The following is a 17,508-nucleotide window of genomic DNA, read 5'->3' as shown; positions in this document are numbered from 1 at the left end:
TTTCCTTTTTTTAAATCTCCAAACATATTTTTAAGTAAGTGATGTTTATTTTTTCAGTCTGGGCCCCCGCACACCTACATGTTCACTCATGCAAACTAAGGTTTGGCAGCCTGGTGCTGCAGGTGTGCGATGAGTAACTACTTTAGACTCCCTTTGGCATGCACTGTCCCTTTTTTACTGGCAAGAGTAAATATTTATTTAGAAGAACAGGAAGCACAGAGGCACCAGGTGGCAGGTAGCACATGTTGTCCTCACCATTCATTTACTGGAATAAATACTGGAAGGCTGGTTTTAGTTTGATATGTGTAATCAAAGCTAATCATGTAAAGTAGAGCCTCACCAACACTGGATTCTTGAGGCAGAAACTGATATTTGACAGTTTAATAATGATAAATAAGCTGATTTTTTTTTTTACATAACACATAGAAACAAACACTTTGGATAAGGATCCCTTAAATTTGGTTATTGAAGAATTGTGACCAAGGTATGTGCTGAGTTTTACAGATAGAAAAATAAACTGTGCTCTCTGCTGGACAAACTGTGTAATGAAAACACTGTTTCTAAATGACCTCAAACATACAGAATATCTGGCATTTTATGACTGACATTTATTGTTACTTATCAGCCAACACATGTGTACATACAAATATATCTACTATAATATAATACTGACCAGCCAGGCTCTGATGTAAAAACTTCAACTGCTACACAGATATTATTCAAGTTTTAGAGCTAAAGCTATTCAGTTAATTAGTTGACCAACATGGAATTAATCTGCAACAATTTTGATGATCAATTAAATGTTTATATTCAACAAAAATGCCTACATTTGGGTAAATTACACTTGTGAATGTGGAATTAAATTAATAAGAAAAAATGCATTACTTGTCTTTGTCACTGTAATCATAGCAACCAAATATAATATCTCTATTGTACAGTGCAAAATCTGAGAAAAAATGTTAACAAGTATAAAATTATTGACATCTTTCCACAAAATGCACATGTAAATTTACAGGACCAGAATAAATGAGAGCAAAGTTCCAGGATGTGAGTCACAGAAGGAACAATTTACATCCTCAATTGACACGGATGATGATGTCAAATACTGCTTCCCTGTATGTATTATGGAGCTTTATGGCTTGATATACATGACTGGCTTTTCCCAAAAGTTTCTCATCTGGTGAACTTCTCCCAAAAGGACATTGTTTATGGACTTGTCATGGACAATAACAAAGATGACTTTCTGGTGAATAACATTCTCATTTTTAGAAATTTTATTTGCACAAATCCAAGTATATGAAAGTGAAACCTATAAGTTTAATGTGTTTCATTCTGAGTTTCTTTCTTACATAAAAGCCCTTAAAGTCATGAAAAACAAAAATGCATTGAAACTTCTTAGCATAATAGAAGAATATGAATTACAGGTACAGCCCTATCCCTTAAAGAGACTGTTTGTAACTTTTTAAGCGTATAAATGTAGCGGGTCGCCACACATGCGCGCTCGCATATGCGTGTTCGCGTATGGCCGCTGCCTCTCCTCCTCTGCCTGCCTGCCTTCACTCAGACAGAGCGCGCGTTCTCAGCTCGCTCCACCTCTAGACGTGAACGCGCGCTCACTCCACACTGCAGAAGAGTTAGTAGCTCTGAGAATATCTAGTGAATGTACAGTGGACGTTTGTGCAGAAATAAATGCTGCAGCTCCTCCAGACCAACAGAGGTTTCCCATGTCTTGTGAAGTGACGGAGCTCCTCAGCGAGTAACGTTACCGTCTCGTTACCGACCGGGTCCCGCTGTCTCAGCCTGCGCTGATGCAGGAAAAGCCAACACTAAGATCAGATCTAAATCATGTTCATGGAGAGACCTTCGTCTGGTCAGCTAATATTACTGCCAATCAGCTGAAATATAGAGTGATATTGTGGTTTTAGCTGACGTGTGTCGCCTCACTCTTTTGAGCGATGCTCGTTCAGGTATATTTAGAGCGAGCAGGAGCAAGCGCGAGCTCGACGCTGACTTTCGTTGATTTCACGGCCACAGGTGTCGCTGTTAACAAGCATTTCTGAAAGTTACAAATAGTCCCTTTAATTTAATTTATTATTATTTCCATGTATAATTTTACATATTTTATTTGTTCTTGTTCTGTATGCACCTTGTCCTTTTACTTGAATGCAATGATTTATGAGCCATGTTGTTTGTAAGTTTGATTTCCTGCTTTAGTATGAAAACAGGAAAACAGGTTTTTACTCTGTTAGCGAAAAATAACTATTAAAACTGAGTTCTGTTGTTTTGTTTCCAGGTTTAATTAAATAAGATGATAAACAAGAAAAAAATGCCATATTGTAATGTAAATTCCACAATAATAAAAAAAAAGAAAATAAATAAATAAATAAAAAATGCGTTTCCGGAAGTCATCAAAACGTCACTTCCCCTCCTCGGTTTTGGCGGGCTGGTTGAAACAGAAGCTCTTCAGTTGGTTGTCGTGTAGCAACAACAACATCTAACATCTGTTCATTTATATAGATATCAGAGTTTAACATGATAGTTAGCTCTAGTAGAGATGTTTCACTAGGTGAACGATCGGACGGATGTTAGTATTTGAGACAATTGAAGCTGGTTTAGCTTCTCCAGCTAACTAACTGTTGTTTTCAGTGTTTAGTCAGCTAGCATACAGAACAGATAGCTAACCTTACCTTGATGTGGTTCATATTTACCTGATTAAAAAGCTCTACAAGCGCTTTGCAAAGCAATGGACCGACCACCAAGGTTTGTGAACCACTTTTTAAACCATAATTCATGATATTGTCAATGTAATAACATGTTGTTTAATGTTACTGTTGACCTGCAGGAAGATGAAGGTTGTGAACTACTCTGAGGCAAAGGAACTGGATGATGATGGTGAGATGGTGCCTCTTGATCTATTAATGATACTCACTTTGCTGTATTTCTGTAAGTCATTTTACATTTTTTTAATTTATTTTTATTTTTTATATATTTTCTTAGAGGAGAGTTACAAGTCGTGTAGACAAAACTCACAATGTTGACCAATGACCCAATCAAACACATATGAATTCACATCAGACTTAGCTGTATGAGGTGCAGTTAATGCATTGTTAGTATCTTGTGGGTTTACACCTATTAACATACTGTACTGACATTTTTTTATGGCATACTAGGACTTTTTTGACATACTGTACTATTCATTTTTTTTCTACATTCTATGACTTGTGTTTTTTTCAATACAATATTTTATGACTTTTTTTTTTCTTTTTTTTTTCGACATACTATTTTTGACATACTATACTATGATTTATTATGACTATTTTTGACATACTATACTGTGACTCTTTAATTACTTTTTTTGACATACTTTACTATGACTTTTTTCAACATACTATACTGTGACTTATGACTATTTTTGACATTTTATGATTTTTTTTCAACATACTATACTATGACTTTGTTTGAAATACTATAATTTTTATGACGTTTTTCGACATACTATTTTTGACATACTATACTATGATTTATTATGACTTTTTTCAACATACTATACTGTGACTTATGACTATTTTTGCCATTTTATGATTTTTTTTCAACATACTATACTATGACTTTGTTTGAAATACTATACTATAATTTTTATGACGTTTTTCGACATGCTATTTTTGACATACTATACTATGATTTATTATGACTATTTTTGACATACTATACTGTGACTTTAATTACTTTTTTGACACACTGTACTATGACTTTTTTGACTTTTTTCAACATACTATACTATGACTTATGACTATTTTTGACATTTTATGATTTTTTTACAACATACTATACTATGACTTTTTTGACATACTATATATTAAGACTTTTTATATGACATTTTTTATGACATACTTTTTACTATGACTTTTTCCACAACATTTTAATAATATACTGTAATATGACTTTTCTACAACATTTTTTATGGCATACCATACTATGACTTTTTTTGACATACTATACTATGAATTTTCTATGACTTTTTAGACATACTATATATTATTACTTTTTATATGACATTTTTTATTACATACTTTATACTATGACTTTTTATGACATTTTAATAATATACTGTACTATGACTTTTCTACAAATTCTGTATGGCATGATATATAATGATTCTTTTTTTTATGGTATACTATATTATGACTTTTTATATGACATTTTTAAGGACAGGAGAAGAATAACCCTTTTTAAATGGTACCAATAGTTACAACTCATTTGCAGGATACTTAGGATGCACATAGATATACAGACAGTATAGACAGACATACTGTAACTGACTCAGCCTTCTCTCACCACACATATCTCCATGTTCTGTTGTGACAGATGAGGATTTTGCCTGCGTGAGGCCTCCACCCAGCAAAAAGGCCAGGGATGTGAAACAGGAGCACAAGAAATCATCGAGCAAGTCCTCCAGTCAGGAGTCCAACTCACAGTCCACATTGAGCCAGAAGAGCAGGTACAGTAGTAGACAAGATAATATGACATAATGTCGACCATGTACACAACAAGATGATTAAGATAGTGGAGATCTATACCGACTCAGAATGAGATAAAATGAGCATTTAGCATATGGAAAGTATAGCAAATAAGTAAGTAATGAGTGTTGGTTGATTGTCAGCCAGCTATAACACAAGTCAGTTTGTGAGTGTGTGACTGTTTTATGTTCAACAAGGCAATAGGTCAGTTGAGGGCATTTGGATGTGTGTGTGTGTGTGTGTTTGGATTAAAGCCTCAGTGTGCTCTTTCACCTCGCTTGGGTAGATAAAGAGTAGTGCGTAGTTAAGATCTCATTTCAAAGAGTAACATGATATGGGGAAATTCAGGTATTTGAGGAGTAAAATAAATGTACAAAATCTTTAACATGGCCTGACATTATGCATGGCTTGAATCTTCTCAACTTTAATCTTGTTTTTCACAGAAGACCATTAGATGTGAGGTTGCATGAAAGAGATCTGGAAGCAGCCATTACACTATCCATGCTCAATAGTGCAGATGGGATAAAGGACCAGTCTCCGACCAGTAAAGGTATGATTTAGCTTTGAAAACGTAAATATAATTGTCTGTTTCTAAAAAGTTGTCAACTTGAATTAATGTTAAATTTCTCCAGGAGATGTCAAAGTTCAAGTTCCGGTAGATGAAAGCACAGATCCGACCTCTCTGCACCTGTCAAACTGCAGTGTGGATTTGACAGTTTTGGGTAAGTTACCTTTATTTTTGTCCACTGTTCATCCATTATTGCACATTTAATGTCCTCATGCTTACCAAATCTATTGAAGTTAATCTTGTTTGATGAAGATAGAAATGGTATGAACATTTTCTGTGGCTCTTATTTTCTTGTTTTTGGTAGGCCTGGATGAAATCACATCAGAAAAAGAGTCACCTGCTCTTTCCAGACAGAGAAAGGCTGGAGCTAGAGCCACTGAGGAGCAGAAGAAAAAGCTTACGGATGAAGATGAAGACTATGAACCCAAACTGACACCAGGTTGTCATCCTGTCACCCCTCCCTAAATATCTGTTTTCTGTTTAATTACTTATTTTTCTTGCATCAGTAAAATAACAACAACAACACTTTTCCAGATTCAGAAAGTGATGATGAAGATGAAGATTTCAGTGAACCAGCTGAGAGCGAAGATGAGGAATTCACAGTGAAGAAAGTCAGCAAAACAAAAAAGAAGGAGAAAGTTACCAAGAACGAGAAGACCAAACCGCCTCCTGTTTCTAAAAAAGAAAAGGAACCATCAAAACCGTCAAAGTCTAAATCACAGGCAACAGGTACGTTCTTGAAGTTCTTCAAAGAAGATTCAGCTTTTTTGGGGGGCGGCTGTGGCTCAGGGTTTAGAGCGGGTTGTCCTTTATCCACAAGGTTGGCAGTTCGATGCCTGGCTCCTCCTTTCATATGATGTATCTTCATTCTAGCTTTAAAACCGAGCCTGCTACAACCTAAAAATCGCAAGTTGTTTTAAAAAAATTATTGGCATTAAAACAAATTTGCGTTAACACTTTATTGTCGCGTTAACTTTGACAGCCCTAATATGTATGTGACGATAGAAAGATTCAGCTTTTTGACTAATTATAATTTAATTTCATAATTGTCATGAGAACTACTTTGTCTCACAGTAGCTTCCGTACCGGTGAGAAGTCCTCCAACAGCTGAATTGGCACCCAAGAGACCTGCTTCATCATCCACAGTTTCTACATTTAAACCTGCATTATCTCCGAGCCCAGCAGGTGGCAAAATACCCAAGTGGAACCCACCAGGTGAATACCAGAAGTGACTTAAACCTTTAGAGATGCTTACAGTATATTTCAGTAAATTGAACGCTGCTTGCTTTTTTTTTTTCTCTCCTAAGCTCAAGTTGGTAGAAGTCCCACTTCATCCAGTTCAGCAGTGAAGTCTCCAGGTCAGGGTCTCCGGCTCGGACTGTCCCGTCGTGTTCGAGTCAAACCTCTCCACCCCAGCGTTGCGAGTCACTGACCCGTCTGGAGAAGCCCCTGTATGTATCAGTTGTGTTGTCCTTTTAGCTTTATTTTAAAAAGATGCTTGTAAATTTTAATTCCTATTTTCAGGACTATAAATATAAAGTAACTCCCAGGATATTTTTCCCACGATGCTCTCAGCTTTGGGCACATATGCCAATTGCATCTTGAGCTATTATTTCACCACACTTCATAAACCGGTCATGGAATAGTCACAGGGTGTGCTTTGTTGACTCTAGTTATTAATGTCAATATTTTTCAGTACAGTAATTGTGTCTATAGTAGGGCTGCCAATTGATTAAAATATTTAATCCATAGTTAATTACGATTAATTGCACATATTTTTATCTGTTCAAAATGTACCTTAAAGGGACTGTTTGTAAGAATCAGAAATGCTTGTTGACAGCGACACCTGTGGCCGTTAAGTCAACGAAAGTCAGCGTCGGGCTTGCTCGCTCTACATAGACATGAACGAGCATCGCTCAAAACAGTGAGGCGACACACGTCAGCTAAAACCACAATATCACTCTATATTTCAGCTGCTTAGCAGTAATGTTAGCTGACCAGACGGAGGTCTCTCCATGAATCACTGCTGATCCTAGTGTTGGCTTTTCCTGCCTCAGCCTCCCGACCTCGGACGGATATCTAGTTTGATATGATACCAGTACCTTCACTCTAGCTTTAAAGCCCGCTAGGACCTAAAAATAGCAAGTTGCGTTAATGCGTTAAAGAAATTAGTGGCGTAAAAAATAAATATGTTAACGTGTTATTATCTTTGACAGCCCTAGTCTATAGATACTATTGTTGGTGTGACTGGAATGTGAAAAAATATAAATCATCCAATTTTAAGTCTCATTTTTCCTATTTTGTGCAAACATTGTATATTGTGTACATAAGTATGAAATAAAATTTAAACCAAGTTTAATTTTGTATGCTGTGTCTGTAGGACGTATTACATCCATTTTAAGATTACCATGAGTGGAATAGAGACATAGAAGTGGCTGCTATACTGTATTTAAAAAAGTGTTTTGCTTGCTTAACTTTTCTGCTACGATTTGTACTGACTAAACTAACTAAACTATTACTTTGACCTACTCTTATCAGTTTGATAAATACAGGCCCTGAACCAGACCAGATCCTCTAATGTTAGTGCTTGATAGGTTAATTTCAGTGCAAAGCCTGAGGGACTGATTTTTACCCTTTATAATATCCTCACTGACACTTGATGTCTTTTTCCACATACAGTATTTTGCATGCAAGCGGGAACGCTGGAAACTGCATCTTGTGTCTGAAAACACAAAGCAGGTATAAACTACACCTCCCTCCCCTTTCTACTTTGTTTACCACATTGCTTAAGAACATAATAATGTCCTTGTGGTGTGAGGATAGAAGGTGTTTCTGTGATGTTTGCTAACCCCAAATTGTTTGCATATTCAAAAGTTTTTTTTTTCTGTTGAGCTGAATCTTGTACGTAGTATAAACTACGCACACATTTATCTTCACCGTCAAAGATAGACAGATAATTGGTGAGGTCTCAGTACAAGGATGCAGTGTCCTGTTTGTGTTTCAACAGCTGATATATGGATGACATCACAGCAGAACAGCTTCAATGCTTGGTGATGTGACTTCATTCTGTCATAGACAACACAAGAAACAGATAAAACAAACAAAATAATACTATAATAGTATTACTTTTTTTGACACACTACTGTGACTTTTTTTATCACTTTTCTTCGACATACCTATGACCTTTCACCACTTTTTACGACACACGTATAGTCACTTTTTTCAACATGCTATACTATCCTTTTTTTCGACATACTATACTATGACTTTTTTGACATACTATACCAATTCTTTTTATTTTTTTGACATACTTTACTATGATTTTTTTTGGACTTTTTCGACATACTATACTGTGACGTTTTTGATTTTTTTAACATACTATACTACGACTTTTTTTTCGACATACTTTAACTTTTTTATTTTTTTCAACATACATAAGATATTTTTTCAACATGTTATACTATGACTTTTTTTTTCAGCAGACTACTACGCCTTTTTTCCACATACTATATATAGTATGACTTTTTATTCTTGATACTATCCAATGACTTTTTTTTTCAACATACTATACTTATACTTTTTTGTACTCTTTTTTTTGTGTTTGCAAATCCAAAAGTTTTGTTTGCTGTTGAGCTCAATCTTGTACGAGTCCAGGTGAAGGAGAGAGAGAGACAGCAAAGCTTAATTTGGGCTTTTAAGCTCCGGGCGTGCCAGCATCAGGTGCTCTGCATCAGGTGCTCTGCATCAGGTATCTTCTCCCGTGCTACCTTCAAGGACACAGGGAAAGAATGAATGGCAAATCCACACTGGCATCTTATTAGTATAAGCTATGCACACATTTATCTTCACTGACAAAGATAGACAGATGATGATGTGTCAGTACAAGGATGCAGTGTCCTGTTTGAGTTTCAACAGCTGATATATGGATGACATCCCTATGGCAGGGAAAAAAAAAAAAACGTCTCCAGAACAGCTTCAATGCTTGGTGATGTGACTTCATTCTGTCATAGGCAAATATTATGACTTTTTTCCATGAAAATATTCGACATACTATATTATGACTTTTTTTCATGAAAATATTCTACATACTATACTATGACTATTTTTCATTTAAATATTCAACATACTATACTATGATGTTTTTTTCCATGAAAATATTCAACATACTATACTATGACTTTCTTTCGTGAAAAATTTCGACATACTATACTATGACTTTTTTTTCATTTAAATATTTGATATACTATACTATGATTTTTTTTTTTTCCTTGTCGCAAGAAGCATCATATGATACAAAGGGAACGTGACATGGATCGGATGAATCCTGTGAGATTTTTCTTTACTGAGACAAAAAATCTGATTCCCAGCACAATCAAACCTAAAAAAAAAAACAGACTTGTCAGCTTGATGATCTGCTGTTAGCAGATTTGCTGAACTGAACAATATTGTTGTAATAGCAACAGTAGTGTTGTACCCAGGGTTGGAAATTAGCACCAGCAAAATGCTGGTAAAATATGCAAGTGGCTGCTAGATTTGCTTCACTCACCAGCCAAAAAAACTATGGTAGTCTATGGAGTGGCTGGTAGATTTTGGAGGACAAAAAAGTTATTTTCCAACACTGGTTGTATTTGTCTGTGAGTCCAGTTCCTGTCACTTGCAGACTACTTCTGGTTTTCTATCCTCCCACAGGTAACTACTGCTAATGAGATACACCTGGGGTAATGCACTGAGGAGGCAGCAGAGTGAAAACCAAACTGAAAATTGCACTTCCAGTAAATCTGGTGTGAACTGCAGGAATCAGATAACACATCTATGGTGCGTCAGTGTGCGTGACTGTATTCGTGTAAGTGTGTGTAGGGGCTGGGCAGAAGGAGAGAACACCTGAAATATTAAAGGCAGGGGAAAACCTTCTCCTTTTTCTTTCAATGCAAGGCAAAACAAGATGCACACTTGCACCAGGATGAGGTCTGGCTGGATTAAAGGATCACTTCTGACTTTTGCCGTGGCTGCGGCTCTGTTATACCTCGGCTCCATTAAGAGGGAGGTTCATACCCATTCGGAGCGACTCCAGAAGGCCCACCACAATGACTCCATAAGGGGTCAGGGAATGATCAAGAGGATGGACAAGATGGAGACAGACATCAACAGGCTGCGTGAGTCTCAATCCAACAGCTGCTTCTGTCCAGCTTCTTTTTTTTAAAGTTTAAAATTAGATTTCAACGAAATAAACTTGATTTTAAGATGCTTAAGCATTGATTTGGTGATTTGCTAATCAAAAGATGTAGATGTCTAGATTAAATCAGTAGAAAATTTGGTTAAAAGTAAATATTTTTCTTAGATATTTAAGTTAAAGTGGCAATCTTGAAGATTTTGATTTAAATAAATGTCTGTTAAGTCATTATCTAACACGATGGTGAATGCAATAATTGCAATATTTATATATTTGCAGCAGGGAATGAGCACCTGCCAAATACAGGGTAAATGTTGGCCGTAGCAGGTACAAATTTCAGATCACCTGCCATCATGGCAGATCCTTATATTAAGAAATATTATTTTTTTAAAAGCAATTACTGAAATTTGAAGCTGAAATCTTTAAATATAACCTGCTTTATATCAAAATGCCATTATTAAAATGCTATTAAAACACTGGTTATATTAAATAGGGCTGCAACTAACAGTGATTTTCATTATAGATTAACCTGCTGATAATTGTTCAATTAACATTAATTGTTTTTTCAATCAAATGTCAAAGCAAATTGTGAAAAAAAATCATAATTTCCTAGAGCCCAAGGTGACCTCTTCAAATTTCCTATTTTATACAACCAACAATCCCAAATCGAAAATATTCACTTTACTATCATATATGATAAAGTAAAACAGCAAATCCTCACATTTGAAACCGGAACATATTTGGAATTGTTGCTTAAAAATTGACTTAATCATAATCAATTATCAAAAGAGAGCTGCCAATTAATTTCCTTTTAATCGACTGATAGATTAGTAAACTTTTTCAACCAAACAATAACCTGCAAATCAACCAATAAATTCTTAAGAGTAATTTAGTACAATGTCAGCCTAACAATACACCCATGTTGAACACACCCATGTTGTACTGTCTGTGGTTACAGACAGTACATACATTATAATAAATAAGGCTCGTGCTCTATTTGTTTTTCAGGTAGTGGCACCTGTCGGATCTTCCATCTGTCATTCACTTTGCATGTAAAGCAGAATAATAAGAAGAGTAAAACAAATACTAAGCTGCCCTATTGTGTCAACAGTCAATGTGATGAATAAACTTGAAAAGAAGGATGCGGTGAAACAGAACAACGTGGAGGTGAAGAAGGAGAGGAAGGTGGTGAGGAAGCTGTACCCGAACTCGGCTCTGTTCAGCAAGTGGGGCGACGGGCTGTCGGAGGAGGAGCAGAAGGAGGCCGAGGGGTCGTTTCAGAGATTCGGCTACAACGCCTTCCTCAGTGACCGGCTGCCACTCAACAGAGAGATCCCCGACACCAGGCCGTCCAGGTGACTATAACTACCTGTAGGAAGTGATAAACTACTGATAAGCGACATCTGTCACACACACAGTTGTGATTATGAGGTGATAATATCTGAGACATACATTTTATTACCTGTCTTTATCACTTCAATGCTGCAGCTGGTAAAGGTGTGGCTAATTTTAAGTATGTTTTACAGTATACTGTTGGGTAAACTTAAACTGTCATAATGTATTAGTTGATTTATTTTTTCCCAATTTCTATTAATAATTTGAATATGCAAAGTAACAAAAGCTGTCAAAACTACCATTTCTCTCCTCTCACAGGTGTGCTGAGAAGAAGTACCCTGAGGATCTGCCGTCCATCAGCGTCGTGTTGATCTACCTGGATGAAGCTCTTTCTATCATCAAACGGGCCGTCCGCAGCATCATCGACAAGACACCGGCTAAGCTGCTGAAAGAAATCATACTGGTGGACGACCACAGCAGTAACGGTACGTCGACCTGCTGTGACAACATCCTGTTTCTGCCTCTCAGTTTATCATCCGGCTATGGTAGATTACTCAATATGGTATTTGGGCTTTTCACCACTTCTATGTTGATGAGAGTGTTAAATACTTGACAAATCTCCCTTTAAGGTACATTTGGAAGAATAGTATTTTATAATTTTATGGCTTATATTTACAGCTCAGATTACTATCTTTACTTCCTGCAGAGGATTTAATGGAGAAACTGGATGAATACGTCACCTCCATCCACGAGGAGCGTCCGGGCCTGGTGAAGAGAGTCGTGCACTCTGAGCGGCTCGGCCTCACCCAGGCCAGACTGTCAGGATGGAGGGCTGCCGTGGGGGACGTGGTGGCAATCTTGGACGCTCACATAGAGGTTCATGTACAATGGTTGGTTTAAGTGAGTTGTCACAGCTTGTTTTTCCTTTGCTGTGCTTTGACAATAAGTTGTGCTTAAGTCAAACTCTCGCTGTGTGTCCAGGGCAGAGCCGTTGTTAGCTCGGATTAAAGAGGACCGCACCGTGATACTGACTCCAGTGTTTGACAAAGTCAACCATGATGACTTGTCACTGATTCCTTACATACCTGCGGCGGACGCCTTCGACTGGGCTCTGTGGTGCATGTACGAGTTCTTCAGACCGGAGTGGTACGCTCTAAAGGACGACTCACAACCTGGAAAGTAAGTTTAAAGAGTCAGTTCTCCCAAATCACACACAAAAAACATACAATACTTTCACACTTAAAGGAATAGTTTGACATTTAGGAAATGTGATTTCCCGTGAGTAAGATGATAAGATCAATAACTGTTGAGGTTGGCACGGGTTACCATGGTTACACGGCTCCAATCAGTGAATTACTGCTCAATGCATCCAAAAAAATACATACTACTTATTTTTTATTCACACAAAAGTTGTGTGTTGAATAATAATGGGTATATATGGGTTCATGGTATGAGATTTCGGACACAGCCATAGACCTTTTCATTGGCATTCTGTTGCTATGGCAACAGCTTTGGTCCAAGTTTACTTCCTGTCAGCTACTGATATTAATAAACATAGCAACAGGAAATGCAAAGAGGTCCTTTTTGAATGTTTATGTCAAGTTTGGAAAGGTGTATTTAACTGACAGATGTGGAAGTGGTATTGATCTTCTCCTCTAACGCTCAGAAGAAAGTGAACCAACGTTATTTCCAATCATTCCTTTAACTTTCCATAGCGGTGTCGAGGCACGCTGATCGTTTTGTGATTTTAGAAATTAATGAAATTTCATTTTTGGTAGCCTACTAAAAACATAAAAAATTACATTTGGAGAGCAAAATGTTTTTCAAAGAATAATCCAAAGACCTTTGTTTTCAGTGCAAACAATATTCTATTGAAGGTAAAAATATTGGAAATCTGCGGGTTATTCTGAGTAACATTGTTTCTGAAAAGAGACAGTTGTTTTTAAAAACAATGGATAAACACTTCTTGTATGTACTGTAGCATTCAGCTAACACCAAAATATATTTCCCTTTTGTATATTGTTTTCCAGGCTGTCACTTCCCCAGACGGGGAGTTTTGCACTTACAGATACAGACCACTAATTGCATAATATAGAAGTGCCTGGGGCAATATGTACAGTGTCAACAGACACCAAACTGCTCTCTGCCATTAATATGCTGTTAAATATTGTAGGCTATTGTATGCTATTCTTCATGGTGATAGCTTCCATTCTTCTCATTTAATTAATATTTATTTTGGTATTTTTAATATCAGGCTTTCAATCTGTTTGTGACACAAGCCGGTGCTCTTATTCTGAAAGTCAAACTAGTACACAGCTTTTGTATTTACCAGCATGTAAAAAAAAAAAAAAAAAAAAGCAGTAGTTCACCTCTATCTGTTGACACTGCACACATGACCAGTGTTGTCAAAACTGGAGGCTTTGACTCATTACCTCAGTATTTCTAAAATCTTGAGCTCGTTGGCAGAAGATATGAGATATCTCAAAATCTCAGCAAATGAAAACAAAACTATATATATGGGAAAAAATATCTATCTTATTGTGACTTTGAGGAGGTGATTACACTCAAATCGTGGGATTTCACATTGACGATGTATGAACTGTGATTGGTGTTTTCAATTTCAAATTCTTAATGTGTCTGTCCTCAGGAGCCCCTCCATCATGGGGATTCTTGTGGCCGATCGCAAGTTTTTCGGAGAGATCGGAAGCCTTGATGGTGGAATGAAAATATACGGTGGCGAAAATGTGGAGCTCGGCATCCGGGTGAGTTTTCAGGGTGTTTTCAACGCGATTAAAATGCTGTTAAAGTCCACAAACATGGAGTTCATCTTGAAGAACTGTATCAAGTTACAGTATGTTTCCTTGTGCAATGTTAATTATCTCGTAGAAATACAGTATAATGCATATAGTGTGTTGAAATATTTGACCGTTGTGTTTTGGCAGGTTTGGCTGTGTGGAGGAAGCATAGAGGTCATACCTTGCTCTAAAATCGCCCACATTGAACGGGCCCAGAAGCCTTACCTTCCAGACTTGAGTGAGACGGTGAGGCGTAATGCACTGAGGGTGGCGGAGGTGTGGATGGATGAATACAAGTACAATGTCAACATTGCCTGGAACATTCCCCTAGAGGTAAGGGTTGAGACCTAATAAATACACGAGTTAGGCTTCATAAAAGAGTGGTGTGAAGGATGTGGCTTATAGCACAAACAATGTAGTTCCTCTTACTTATCAAAAGTTATATTTGTGGCCTTTTACCATTGTCACTTTACTGTTATATATTTTACATAGATCTTTCTATCTATACAGATAGATACTACATTCCTGTTTACATTCAGTTTTCCCATCTGTAATACAGTCTTCACCCAAATTACAAATTTAAAAATGTACATTTACCTTACTATTTTATACCTTAGATTATCGTTTTGCTTTACTGTTTCTTGTGTGGTTTCCCTTTTATTTATACATATTTTATGAGCTTTGCCGAAGGAACCTGATACCAAAGACTTTCATTGCCGATGACTGCTTTGCTGTAACTGACAAATGACAATTTTGAACCTTTTTGTCCTGTTTTTTTCCCCACAGAAACACGGGATAGACATCGGGGATGTGTCGGAGAGGAAAAAATTGAGAGAGCAGCTGAAATGCAAACCCTTTAAGTGGTATCTGGATAACGTTTACCCCATGCTGGACCCTCTGCGTGACCTGCTAGGTTATGGAGTGGTGAGTAGAAACGATATCTGTAAAGTTGTCTTAAAATCAAGAACGCTTCGCGACCCCTGTAAAGCTTTGGCAACCCCCCCGGTACCCCAGTGCACTAGATGATTATGTATACGTTATGTATGCTGTGCCACTATTTCTGATGGATGCTTTAAAGTGTTACTTTCTATTTCTGCTTCTGTTTGCAGATGATAAATAGTATGAAACCCGAGCTCTGTATTGACCAAGGCCCAATGCCGGGGAACACCCCCATCGCATATGGTTGCCACTTCTACTCCCCTCAGGTATGTTCAGAGAGTCACCGCAAGTACACAGACTGTTGTTTATTTTCTGTTTATGGATAATTATTGTTTGTTTGGTGTAGTACTGTTATTATCGCACCGATGGAAAAATCTACATCGGCGGTATCAAATCTCACAAGTACAACGGCAACCGCTGTCTGGTGGACCGCGGCACTGGAGTCTACCCAGGACTGTACGACTGCAAAACGGCCCAGCAGAAGAAATTCCACATTATGTGGGATTTTAAACAGGTAAATACTACAGTTTTAAATAGTGCTTCAACAATTAATTGATTAGTTGTCCAAAATTAAGAGAGGTCTGGTATATTATCAACAAATCCCCAAACAAACGAGCACTGTAGTGCATTTTGAGTCAAACCCCCATCCTGCTGGTGTAAATACTTATGGAGGACAGAACCTGCCAAAATCAAAAATAAATAACTTGAGAAATTAATGTCATTAAATGCAGTAAAATTAATATTAAAAAAAATTTAGCCATTTATTAATTGATAAAATGTGACATAAATTGATAAATTTATTTTTTAATTTGCTTCTTTATTTATTTATCTTTGTATTAATGCCCTTATTTATTTACTCTTCTGTTTAATTTTATTTTATTTATTTCTATTATTTTTTTTATTTATTTTTGAGGTGGATTATCAATTAATTAATGGCTACATTTATTTGTAATATTTTTTTTAAGAAAAAAAAGTCTAAATTATCTGATTCCAACTTCTTAAATGTGAATATTTTCTGGGTTTCTTTACTCCTCTGACAGTAAACTGAATATCTTTGAGTTGATGACGTCATCTTGGGCTTTGGGAAACACTGATTGACATTTTCACCATTTTCTGACATTTTATAGACCAAACAACTAATCGACGATGTAAATAATCATTAGTTGCAGCCGTCAATTAATCTGCTGATTATTTCCTAGAAAATAGTCAAATGTTCCACATTCTTTCCTAAAACCTGAGGTGACATATTGAAATTGTTAGGTTTTGTATGACCAAAATTTAGCAGGAGACTAGATTGTTGTTGTTTTAGATAGTTGTTTCTTTTTTAGAATATAATTTATTAATTGGGATCGACAATGAAAATAATGAGTTGCAGCCCTAGTTTTAAATCTAAATCTACACCAAAGACGTTGGTCTGTTTGGAGAATCATAAATGGCTTATTCTTGTGACTGTATGCGTTTTGTTTCATTCCCAGAATGGACCGATCCAGAACAGAGAAACAAAGAGATGCGTGGAAATGGCGAAAGGTGAAGACGGCTATTACAAACTTGTCGTTCAGGAGTGCAGCGGTCAGACCTGGAAGATACAACATCTCATCAAAGACCGCTGACAGACTGGTGGGCCGAGCCCAGAAGATAAGAAATGAGCCATTATTGCACAAAAACTGCATCTGGGAGAAAGATCCGGGGTGAGTTTACATTTCACACTGAACAACTTGGATCCACAAGAGGAAAACTGTGCATGCAAAATTGTGAACATTTTTTATTTAATTCTTGTTTTTTGCCTCATACGTTTTTGACAAATGTAACTGTGACACAAAATATGAACTACAATTGAGTGGTGATTTTCTTTTTCTTGGTTTTGAATACAAAAATGTCCTCGTGAACATTTGTTAGTACAGTTTTTGTGTGGAAAATCCTTTTTTGTGACACATTTTGTCCTCTCAAAAATATCTGTATACATGTAGACAGAGCCTTAAACACATGTGTAAAGACCAGTTTGTGACCAATCTGGTTTGGTCTAGGTAGTTCCTAGCTAATAATGCCCATTTCATCGTTCCTGACGACTGTCATAGGGTATAAAAGTCATGTTAGCTACAAAAAAGCTACCACAGCAAAGGTTATCAAAGTTGTTTCAAGCAAAGAAATCGTTTCTACAGTACCTACCTCCCTACATTAGACCAG

The 17,508-nt window shown here is 36.8% G+C and overlaps 2 protein-coding genes across 5 annotated transcripts; both read left to right on the top strand.

Annotated features, from left to right (window-relative positions):
* The first annotated feature begins 2,270 nt into the window (after positions 1 to 2,270).
* Positions 2,271 to 6,937, top strand: rad51ap1 (RAD51 associated protein 1). 4 transcript variants are annotated; one of them, XM_037759846.1, is made up of 9 exons: positions 2,271 to 2,760; positions 2,843 to 2,892; positions 4,366 to 4,498; positions 4,964 to 5,067; positions 5,150 to 5,239; positions 5,390 to 5,524; positions 5,620 to 5,814; positions 6,160 to 6,300; positions 6,393 to 6,937. In XM_037759846.1, the coding sequence occupies exons 1-9, from the start codon at positions 2,744 to 2,746 to the stop codon at positions 6,515 to 6,517; spliced, it is 990 nt and encodes a 329-aa protein (XP_037615774.1). In that variant the 5' UTR covers positions 2,271 to 2,743; the 3' UTR covers positions 6,518 to 6,937. The 4 variants fall into 4 exon arrangements, with proteins under 4 accessions (XP_037615774.1, XP_037615775.1, XP_037615773.1 ...); XM_037759847.1 differs by having other exon boundaries at positions 2,275 to 2,760; positions 4,961 to 5,067; positions 5,626 to 5,814; XM_037759845.1 differs by having other exon boundaries at positions 2,276 to 2,760; positions 4,961 to 5,067; positions 6,163 to 6,300.
* Positions 6,938 to 9,791: 2,854 nt separating this feature from the next.
* On the top strand, positions 9,792 to 17,255 carry LOC119482353 (probable polypeptide N-acetylgalactosaminyltransferase 8). The gene is made up of 12 exons (XM_037759774.1): positions 9,792 to 9,900; positions 10,018 to 10,238; positions 11,367 to 11,610; positions 11,909 to 12,075; positions 12,297 to 12,480; positions 12,572 to 12,769; positions 14,238 to 14,352; positions 14,533 to 14,718; positions 15,172 to 15,309; positions 15,495 to 15,590; positions 15,671 to 15,838; positions 16,800 to 17,255. Exons 2-12 carry the CDS (start codon positions 10,028 to 10,030, stop codon positions 16,932 to 16,934), a joined length of 1,842 nt encoding a protein of 613 aa, XP_037615702.1. The 5' UTR covers positions 9,792 to 9,900; positions 10,018 to 10,027; the 3' UTR covers positions 16,935 to 17,255.
* Positions 17,256 to 17,508: the final 253 nt, after the last annotated feature.

Source organism: Sebastes umbrosus, chromosome 23 (assembly GCF_015220745.1).
Source record: "Sebastes umbrosus isolate fSebUmb1 chromosome 23, fSebUmb1.pri, whole genome shotgun sequence".
Classification (NCBI taxonomy): Eukaryota; Metazoa; Chordata; class Actinopteri; order Perciformes; family Sebastidae; genus Sebastes; species Sebastes umbrosus.
The sequence above is the reverse complement of the archived record's forward strand: the minus strand, read 5'-3'. Positions and strand labels throughout refer to the sequence as shown.

Bases quoted from the DNA above. Each gene is read 5' to 3' on its own strand.
- rad51ap1 (XM_037759844.1), top strand. The intron at 2,893-4,365 runs GTGAGATGGTGC...CTGTTGTGACAG, and splicing joins AAAGGAACTGGATGATGATG to ATGAGGATTTTGCCTGCGTG. The intron at 5,815-6,159 runs GTACGTTCTTGA...TTTGTCTCACAG, and splicing joins GTCTAAATCACAGGCAACAG to TAGCTTCCGTACCGGTGAGA.
- LOC119482353 (XM_037759774.1), top strand. From the start codon at position 10,028: ATGCACACTTGCACCAGGATGAGGTCTGGCTGGATTAAAGGATCACTT. The intron at 11,611-11,908 runs GTGACTATAACT...CTCCTCTCACAG, and splicing joins CCCGACACCAGGCCGTCCAG to GTGTGCTGAGAAGAAGTACC. The intron at 15,310-15,494 runs GTGAGTAGAAAC...TTCTGTTTGCAG, and splicing joins ACCTGCTAGGTTATGGAGTG to ATGATAAATAGTATGAAACC.